Raw genomic sequence first — 10749 nt, 5'->3', positions numbered from 1 at the left:
GCTGTTATCTCCCTGCAGCCTGCGTCCCGCTTCCAAATACCTCTAATTGAATTGCTATTATTTTTGCCCTTTCTAATGCAGTGGGTTGGCGAGGGGGAAATGACTCGGGGGAGGCGGAGGAGAGGGGGGAGGGCGGCTGTCGGCTCCCCCCTCCCCACTGCCGGAGGGCGTCCCTCCTGCGCGGTCGCGCTGCAGCCCATAAAGAGCGGAGGGAAGGGAGGGTGGGCGTGCAGGTCCGCGCCCGCGCCCCGTGGCCATGCAGTGAGTGTCCGCCGGCAGGACCGCAGCCGTGGGACGAGCCGCCCGGCGCCAGCACCAGGCGAAACGCTGCGAGGGAGAGGTCGTCGCGCCCCGGCTCAAGGTATTCCCCTCCCGGCCTCTCTCCCAGTGGGAATTTGGGCTCTAAACCGGCAGGCACAGCCGCCCTGCCCCACGGGAAGAAGGTTCACCCCCGCTTCCCACCCGCGGCGGCTATGCTCACATGCCCTGGGGGATCCGTCACTGGAAGGCAAAGTGATAACTCGGAGTATTTACCTTAGTACGGTTTCTTTCCAGATGCAGAAGTGCACTAGTTTCCTGTTTCTGTCTTTAATCCTTTGTGCCACCCTGTCAGAAACATTTGGACTGGTTTTCTCAGTAAGTACTGTTTCACTGTTGGAGGCCCTATCCATTGGGCAGCATCCATGTCTCAGCTGGCAAGTAACAGTAAACCTTGCAGTGGTATACACTGTATTTAGATATAGGGGTTGGACAAAAAGTGGCACTCAAAAAAAAAAAAAAAAAAAAACCACCACCATTTTGTGCAGTAAACAGGTTTTTAGTTAAGAATTTGGGGCTTTTGAATACTAGTTCCCTTGTAACAAATAATATGACTAAAGAGAAAAAAGAGTGTCTAGTTTATAGACCAAAATTGAATGGATGCCCCATCTGACCCAGAAAAGGTGGTGTACATATGGACCCTTTTTATAAAAAGGTTGTCATGTAAATCCAAACAATTAAAGAAAACACTGCTTTTTGTTAAGGTGATTATCAGGTGGTAATATAAACTTGGTGTATAAAGTCAAAATTTCTGCCTCAAAAGTGCAATTTGTAGTTTCAGTTATATGATGTGAAATCTTCACACTACGTGGATCTCAATAGCAAAACTATTGACTTAGATGGGGAGGGGGCATGAGTTCACCATTAATATTTGCTTCAATATTATTAGCTTTTATCTTTTACAATATTTCTTGATTTCAAACCTTCAGAAGATACTTTCTGCTAAGAGAATGTCCATTTGGTGCTGTTTGCTTTGTCTTCAGAACACCCTGTGAAGTTCACGCAGTAACATACTTGCATTTTTTTCTTTAAGGCAAAAGAAAAAAGGGGCTGGACTTTGAATAGTGCTGGTTACCTACTTGGGCCACGTAAGTCAAGCACTCTTTTTTTGCATTATTTCAAAATGCAGAAGTTTTTTTTTTCTTATAAACCAGTTTGCTGTAGTGTGCTACTCATTTTTCTGATGAATACAGTAATTTTGTCTAAAATTGGCAGACTGCAAGACTGAAGAAACTCATTTGGGAGAATACTTGTTTAGATATTTGTTACATGCCTATTATAGAACTGAGTTGTTTTAGGCAATAACTGTTCTTTTCTAAAGCAGAGTTGTGCTGTGAGGCTTTATATCCAGAAGCACATTTGGTCACTCTTTGTGTTTCTGAACTGTAATTTTCATATGACAAATACTTCCCCCTTTCTGGCCTCTCTCTCTTCCCCCCCCCCCCCCAAGCATTACAAAATCTTATAGCATCTTAGATGTCAAGTGAAGAATGACGAAATGTGACATTTTGGCACTTCTCAATGCATTTCAGATTTCACCTTTAAATCTATTTGAGAATGGCTTCGCTACCTGGCTCTATTATACTACTTTTTTTTTTACTTTTTTTTTCAATTCAAGCAAAACAAATTAAAACAATAACATGTAAACTCATGACTGTAAATATTAACAGTTCACTATGTGAAAAATATTTAATGTACAAGGTGTTTAAAATACAGGAATACATTGGCTTACAAAGAGGAGAATCACAAATGTAGATCATAAGGAAAGAGAAATGCAGTGCTAAACTGTCTCAAATACCTGTCCTCTTACCATTGTTTCTTGTTAATGTAATAATATTCATTACCAATGTTTCTATACTTTCAGTCTCAGTAAGACATGACAAATACCACAGATACTTACTATGACTCTCTTCATTCTTTTAACCAACATTAAGGATACCTAAAAAGAGATTAATACACCTTAAACCTATTAACTGGTTCTGTAAATGTCTGGAAATATATTTGCCCCGAAGCAGATCTAACCAAATTGGCAAAGATACTGTGGGGAAATGTACTTGTCAAAGTGGCATTTATCTAAGACTGGATAATAGGAATCATCCTTTGTTGCAGGTCGTATTGATCAGCTTTTACTGATAAAGGAAATGCCCATTGCAAGGGGGAGAGAAGAGGCACCAGGGGCATGTAAGATAGTTTACATGAATAACCTTCAAAAACTATCTGCAGTTTTCTTTTAAGCAAACTCATCAGCAACATTTTCTAAAAATAGAGGAAAGAGTAGCAAAAACAACTTCCCAAATTACACATGAATGTACAAACATTACATTTTTCATTACAACTTCCTCTGAATTCAGTAACAGCTTCAGCAAGTATGTAGTACAGCACTGGGTCTGTAAATGATATAAATCATAAGCACAAATTAGAAGAATTTTTTTTTTTTGGTGACACGTTAATTGTTCCTTTGTCATTTTGTACATCAAAAGTGCCCATCATGATCTTTTCTTTGAAATCCATGAAAAGCAAGCAATATAGCAAAGGTTGTTGTTAGGTCAATTAACTCCTCTGATTTTTAATTTATTTATCAGATGCAGTAGATAACCACAGATCTTTTAATGACAAACATGGTTTCACTGGTAAACGTGAAATACAGCCTGATGAGGATATTAAAGCAGGTAATGAAATTCTGAAAGCCAGTATTGTTGATTTGTTTTTTATGTTTAGTAATTTATTTACTGTTATTGAGTTAACTAACTACTTAGATACAAGGCTATTCCTGCACAAAAATCCTAATAAACATATGAAAGGAAGGAAAATAAAGTTTGGCCATTCAGTGTGCTCTTTGTACATAGTTTAAAACATCTTTGTGGCTAGGGAAAAGTACCATAATTATGTTGCTTTTAAAATGTAATAGAGCATATTACTTTGAATAAACCTAGTTTTTTCTTTTTATATGTTCAAATAAGTATTTCAAATGTCACCCTAGACACTCAAGAGTTAATTTTTTTCAGCAAAGAAGTGAGCCCATAAAGGAATCTTTCAGTAGGGAAAGCTATGGAAACTGGCAATTTTTTTTTTTATTCTGATACTCCAGAGCTGAAACCAGACCTCAGAACTGTATAGCACTGTTTATATGTTGAAAGAGGCTTCACTATTTAAAAAAAAAAAAAAAAATCTATGTTAAGTCTCACAATATTTCCTGTATTTAAGTAAGGTGGATTGTCTTCATTAAAAGATTGAGAACCTGATCAAAACCAGAGTCAAGTCAAGATATTGTTTCGAGGTTGCATGTATCAGAACTTAGTAAATGGCAATGAAAAGGATGCAGCCTTGTTCTGGATTCATCATCCAAAGCTGGGCCTCTACAACATAAGTGTAGACTCCTTTTATGAAGAGAAGCTGACACTTTTAGGATTTATTTTGAACACCTACTCAGGATAAGATGTAGAAACTTCTAGAAAAACTCTCTCTTTCTCCTGAGGAGAAACTAAATCTGCTGCAGACATCTAAAGTGAGCTGGGATGAATCTCATCTTTAGACTGTCAAAGAATGATCCGTTCCTCACTGCAACCAAAGAAAGCAGTACTTACTTGAGCGCCGTTGCATTCGTCACGGCACTAATGGGGGAAGACAAAGTCCCAGCCCCAGAACTCTCGCAGGCTATTTTAAAACCACGCAGCACAAAGCGAATGGAGCTGACACTAAATAAGTTCATAAATAAAGGAAATGTGCTTAATTAAAATTTCATCAACATAATTACTTTGTAAATAGAAGAGTAACATTAATATGTTTCTTAGAATGTTACATTATCAGAATGACTTCCACTTTAGTTTTGGTACGTAGTTACATAGTGGGGTTTTGTGTGTGGTGTTTTTTGGTTTGGTGTTTTGTTTTTTTTGGTTGTTGTTGGTTTGGTGTTTTCTTTGTTTTTAAGAAAAAAGGGAAGGGGGGAAAAAAATAAAAAAGGAAGGACCTATTTCCTCAAACACTGGTGTGGAAAAAAAAAACCCAATATTTTGCCAGTCAGAAACAGTGTGAAAGGAAGGCATTTGTAATCTAACAATGCAGCTCACATTGCAACATGTTGCCATTTGTGGGTATACTACCAGCTCCTTTACAGGACTATCATCTTCAGCGTTACGGAACTCTTTTGCCAGGTACTGCTGCACCTCCACAATTACAAGTAAACCCAACCAAACTTGTCTGGATGGGTCCTGAAAATTATATAACTGCCTCTGTTACGAACCTCATTTTAGATGCTCTTCCCTCATCAAAAGTTTTCTTTGAAGCTGAAGTTTATTATGGAGTTCCTATCCAAAGGAGATTTGAATACAAAAAATAGATAAGGTAGTCAGAATTCTTATTTTAATTGAAAATGAAGAATTTTTTTAGTTAAATTCTGCTGATTATTTACAAAAGTATATTAAAATGGCATTACATTATTACTGTAAAATAATTCATGCAAAGGACTGCTCTCTGTCCTTGAAGGAATGCTGCAAAATGCACAAGCTCTCCAGATAACCTAGAAGAACTTGTAAGCTGTACTGCTACATAACACTAGGTCCAGGGGGGGAGGGGGCAGGGGGAATTATGAGCATAATTAGGAAAATCTTTACATTCCAAGAACATAACTGTTTCTTTACTAGAGTCTGTAAATAATTAGCTACACAGAATAAAGGTCAATAGCAGAGTATATAGAAATACACATATACAATATGCTCAAATATGTTCAAGTTACTAAAGAAAAATATTTATCCAATAAATACCACATTGGTAATAAAATCTGGATCAATAAACTACTAATATAATAATGATTAATTATAACAAAAATCCATAACAGGTTAGTTGGGAATAAAAATTAAATTAAGGAAAACTTAATAACTAAATTAAGGAAAACTACTAATACAAGTATTATTATTGTAAGTAATAACAATATCTTTGTGTTAGTTCAAAGACTGCCAGACAAGACTTTTAGATACAAATTTCTTAAATGTTGACTCTCTATATACCAGAAACCTCTGTGTCCCTTACAAGTCCCCATCAATATTTTTTAATTGTGCTACAGAGGTCAGTCAGCCTTCTGACCTGTATGCCACTAGAAGCCTAAATCCTCTCTTCCATCGTGGAGGAACTCCCCAGTATTCGCCGGTTGCAAAGTCAGTCTTTCAGACTATTTTCTGAGATTAAACACATTGCCTATGATAACATCAAGGGACAGTATTTTCAGTGATGTAATAATGGATAATAACCAGTCAATTCTGGTACCCTCTGCTCTATATGTACAGAACTAAAAATCTTAGGGAAATTACCTACCACTTGTTCTCTAATATAGAACAAATCTCCATCCTGTTGATAAAAAGCAAGATGCCTCCCCCTTCTTCCCCCCCAAAAAAAAGCTTAGCTTTTGGGCTACAGAACACTTGTATATCACTTGAGTGGCTTATTGGGAACAAAGTCAGACTACATGAAGAACTTTTAACTGTTTTGCAAAGCTAATGAATTTGTTTGCTAAATTTACCTTTCCCTTCAATCTCAGGCTAGTGGACACAAAGGATAGAGTTGAGAACACAGGATAACTCTCTTCTGCAACAGGACTCAGAAGGCCTTAAAAACCATGACCATTAAGGTGTCAAAGCAGCTCCTATGCAGCAATAGTATACAAAGCTGGGCAATTCTGATTCTGAGAATTGCAGTTACCTACCTTGAAGTGGCTTTGCTCTTCCATGAAGTGAGGTTTTCCATTAAGGATTTTTAAGGAAAAAGAAATTTCAGACAGCTTTTTTTCAGAGTACTCATAAACCTAGCCACAAAGTCACATACAATAGATCTTTATACCATGTGAACATTAAGTAACAACCAACTTGTTTTATAGGGAATCTTGGAAGACCACTGGCTGATGAAAACATTGTGCGCACAATAATTGAATTTTTGACTTACTTGCATCTTAAAGGTTAGTGAATACCTTTGTAATCTTTCACTTTCTGGTGTGAAATTTACCGGGAAGATAGGACTATCCCTGAATGTACAGGTCTGCTGCATGTTTGAATGTGCAAGACTTTGAACAGCATCTCTGGTGGGGGGAGGAAATGTCAATTCCATTTTAGTGCACTTAGGAATAGGCCTGATTTAGAGAGTGCAGGTAGTCCTGCCAAACTGCAGGTCAATGAATATCCAACATAGCAGGGTTCTAATACGATTCCAATTCTCTGGGCACTGTGAAAATAATAACAGCTACTAATAAAACTGTATGGACCCAGCTTTTAGCAGAGTTGAAAACAAACTAAATACAGTCTGATTACATGGGAGTTAGTATAAAACAATTCACTAATAAATTAAATAAGACCTCAGTTTAATGCCAAGAACAATTGGTTGAAATTCTGACAAAAGAAATACATCTCCCTTTCTGCATGTATTCTACAATAAAGTCACATTATAAAATTACAACAACACTAAGCTGAATATTGGCAAACAACTCAAAATGCTGCTAGTAAAAACTCTGTGGAGTCTCAAAATTGTGACAAGAGTTGTAAAATTGAGCTTACAGCTGATTCTATAAGAATGGTAACTTTATTATAGCATTAGGTGAAGAAGAAGTCTGGCTGCTTCTGAGTTTTCATTAGTTTTGCTTTTTAAAAAAACCCCCACAATTCTGAGCTTTTAAAAACCTCTTCAGCCCTTCTAAAATGTCTACAAAATGTTCAAAACCATAATATATACTTGCAAAGAAAACAACAGGAAGGAAAAAAGTTATCTTTACTGCAAATGTTTCAGGAATTCTCTGTCTCAGAAAGCAGACAATTCAATAAATCTGTAACTTCTATATTCTTACCTTTGTATACAACAAATTATAAGCAATTTTGTGGTAATTGTATGCTGTGGAAGAGTAACAAAGAACTGTGTGTTACACAGTTGTGTATTTTAATTTTATTATTAAATGAGACTTTCAAGAGATCTGTTCATTTTCTGCGTATCTAGGAAACAAAATTCTAGACTTCTTTGGCATCATTTTCTAAATTATTTGCATCCACCCAAGTGAAATAATTCTCACTACTAAAAATATCAACCCAGTGTTTATTGAATCAACTTTGCATTTGAAGCAAAAACTCTTCATGGTTAATGCTAAGGGCCTGAGATAATTCAAATATATATTTAAAGTAGATTATTAGCATGTATATTTGCTGTGGACAAAGTAGTATCTTGTTTGTTGTGCGACTGTGAGGAAGAAGGAGTCCTAAACACTCCTTTACCCTGCTATGTGAGCCTAGGAAGTATAACCAATAACTGGACACAACAGAAAGGATGTGAAACATGTTGAGATCAAGCATGAACTCTCTGATGAGTAGGCTAAGAGCTGCTAAATTGGGCAAGAAAATAAAATGCATCTCATAGAAATACAAATTACTTGTTCCCTGGGATAAATGAGCAAAAAAGGCTGTAACTCTAAGTAACAATTCCTTGTTTAGGATAGTGATGACAAACAGCTGTTTTTATTCAGAAAAGAAGGTATTATTATCTGTCCTCACAAAAAAAAGAATCTCCAGATCATATAAAATGGCTTTTCCCTGAGATAGTATTCCCAGGTTTCAGAAGAATGTTATCATATTCTCTCTTAACAAGATTTATTGGCAAGACCTAGTACAAACTCTTACACAAAATCAGAACTGTAGATTTAGGAGGTGAAAAATACACTTAATACGGTAGAGACACTTTTAACATTTTTGCTGAAATGAAGCTTTACTACATTAAATATATTGGTTTAGATATGTTGCTTTGGGGGGAGCTGAAAAACTCCCACTCAAGGGATTCAGATTCAGGGAATGGTTATTCAGATTAGACAAACATTTTGATATGCAAGATAAAGTGAATATTTTAACTGCTAAGAAGTATCTTGGCGATAACTAAAAGTGGTGTTCAGCTCTTTCTCTTGAAAATTGCTCCCTCCAGCTTTAAAGGCTTCCCATATAGACCAGGTTGTAGGATGGCAGCCATAACTGGATAACATTAAAACTTTTGAGATGCTGGGATCCAGCAATATCAATTGACATAATAAAATTGATATAATTTCATTGTCATTCTGTCACTGCTGTTTCTTAAAATGTGAAATTATAGCAGGAAGATATTATTAATATTCAAAAGAAAAACCCAACAGTTTATAAATTAAAATATGAAAAGTTCAAGGATTTGACTCTTACAGTTGAGAGAAAACTATAAAAATGAATACTACTGAAATTGGATTTCATTATTATTTGCTAAGATTAATACGCATACTTACATATGTGTTAATTCTCTCTCTCTTTTTTTTTTTTTCTTTTTTCCTTTTTGCAGAGGTGGGAGCACTTGACAAACTACCTTCACCAGAGGAAACAAACCAGTCTTGAAGAAGAATGCATTTTTATTTTGTTGTAGTGTAGATTTAGATTGAATTCTCAACAAAAGATCCAAATGAGCTGAAGATGAGAAGTATTGTTTGCATTTATCTGATAAATGGTAAACAGCATTCTTCCCTCTGGATTTTTTGTTTGTTTGTTTGGGGGTTTTTTGTCTGCTTTTTTTTTTTTCCTCTCCTGTGATGTTATAGTGTAAAATTTTGCCTTGGTAAAATTTTTCTGTAGGTAAATGATAAAATAAAAATAAAGAGCAACTACATTGTTTCATTTTTAAAATTAAATACATACCAGTACACAATACATCATATGCAAAGCCCAGGTTAAATTGTAAGGTTACACTGCATTTATACTCTGCAAAATTACATTAAATTAAAACATAAATACTACATATTGGGAACCTTAGCTAACTGAGAAAAAGAACAGTGACTTCAACCTGCTGCCATACAGAGTCTTTTTATGTCACAGATCTGTCTGAACTTCAACGCTTCATGGAAGCCTTACTTCCTGTTCATATTTTCGTAGACATGAAATAAACTCACGTTCATTTTAAATTTTGTATTATTTGCCTGTAATACACCAGCCCATTGACCAAAGCATACCTTCACGCAATACAAATTTAACTGTTCTGTACAGGTAATAGGTTTACACAAATCCTATGTGTAGGATTCCTATTCCTATGTTGTCAAGAATACTGGATCTGTATTCTTTAATGAAGAAACTTTCCTGTCCACTCCAAGATGAAAAAAAAAAATTATTTTATGAGATGCTTTAGTCCGAGTCCAGCAAAGTACTTGAATACATGCTTAATCCCTATGAAAGAGCTTTGATGTACTGGGACCAGAATGCTAGGCCCATACACAATAAATGTCATATCAAGAATGAGGAAAGGTTTGAGAAGATAGAGAGTCTTAGAAAGATTTTTTGCATTCAGATGACTTTCACTCTGCATACTGCAATGAAATATCATCCTTGCAAAATGCTGCTGTACACTAGAGTGCACAGACTGGCAGAAATTTTGCAGAACATTATTACATGAGCTGTTTTTCACTTTTAGCATAGCAGAATACATTCTAGATGCCAAGCCACTAGTGTCTAATTTGAACACACATGGTTATCTCACCTTGTCAATCAGCCTGTGCTCTTCCTCTGATAATCCCTCAGCCTCTGATCTGATGTTTGATGTTCACTTTCCAAAGTGTACAAAGTACACTTTTTATCAGATCCAAGGAGTTTCTGAGCAAGCTCTTCAGACAATGTTTTACTGTTGGTTTTTTTTTGAAAGAGTAATAAAAAAGTATACACTGCTAGTATACATGCTGCTAGTTCAACGTTATTCGGTAAATTTATGGATTTCCAAAAACGTGAAAAAAGAGTAGAGTAAAATTTGACTTCTGTATATTAGTGTAGTTCAGTAATTCCGAACTCTCATTTTCACCAGTAATGTCCACGTTTCCCGTCATAAACTTGAAGCAGAGCTCACTAAAATCAAGAGGCATTCTTTTCATTGTCTTCCATAACTTGGTTCATTGACTGCTAAGAACCGGTATCCATTTGCAGAACTCAATAACAAGCCATCTTTCTATGGCAAAGCAGCTGAATCTATGATCAAATAAAAAGAACACAATCTTAGCATTTGAAATAGGATAAGAAATTTAGTTTAAAATTAGAAAACAGTTATTACTTAAATCAAATTAGCATACTGTCAGCTCGTTAAAGTTGGAATGGTCTTGTTAGTATGTTTATTTGAAATTCTGAAATTTGAGATTGTTTGAAATACTGAAAGACTCATAGGATCAAGTTCCTTGGAAGATTTACATCACTGTCTAAGTGGGGAGGCCCACAAATTTTTACTCATTGTGCTGCACTGCATGTATTGCATACATATGCAATGTATTATATTGCAATGTATTATGCATGTATTATAAAAACCACAAAGGATAATTATAATCTAATTACCAAAAGCAGTCCACATACTTTCACTTAATAATTACTGCATTCAAACACATACTGGTAATATTCCAAAATACAGAGAGAGGTAAAATTTTCAGAC

At 35.8% G+C, this 10749-nt stretch overlaps 1 protein-coding gene across 1 annotated transcript; it reads left to right on the top strand.

The window, feature by feature from the left end:
- The first annotated feature begins 269 nt into the window (after window positions 1-269).
- Window positions 270-9247, top strand: LOC142087952 (galanin peptides-like). Its single transcript, XM_075162752.1, has 6 exons — window positions 270-361; window positions 556-636; window positions 1352-1406; window positions 2901-2987; window positions 6185-6262; window positions 8638-9247. The coding sequence occupies exons 2-6, from the start codon at window positions 556-558 to the stop codon at window positions 8688-8690; spliced, it is 354 nt and encodes a 117-aa protein (XP_075018853.1). The 5' UTR covers window positions 270-361; the 3' UTR covers window positions 8691-9247.
- Window positions 9248-10749: the final 1502 nt, after the last annotated feature.

Source organism: Calonectris borealis, chromosome 14 (assembly GCF_964195595.1).
Source record: "Calonectris borealis chromosome 14, bCalBor7.hap1.2, whole genome shotgun sequence".
NCBI lineage: Eukaryota > Metazoa > Chordata > Aves > Procellariiformes > Procellariidae > Calonectris > Calonectris borealis.
This window is presented reverse-complemented; position numbering and strand designations above follow the sequence as displayed.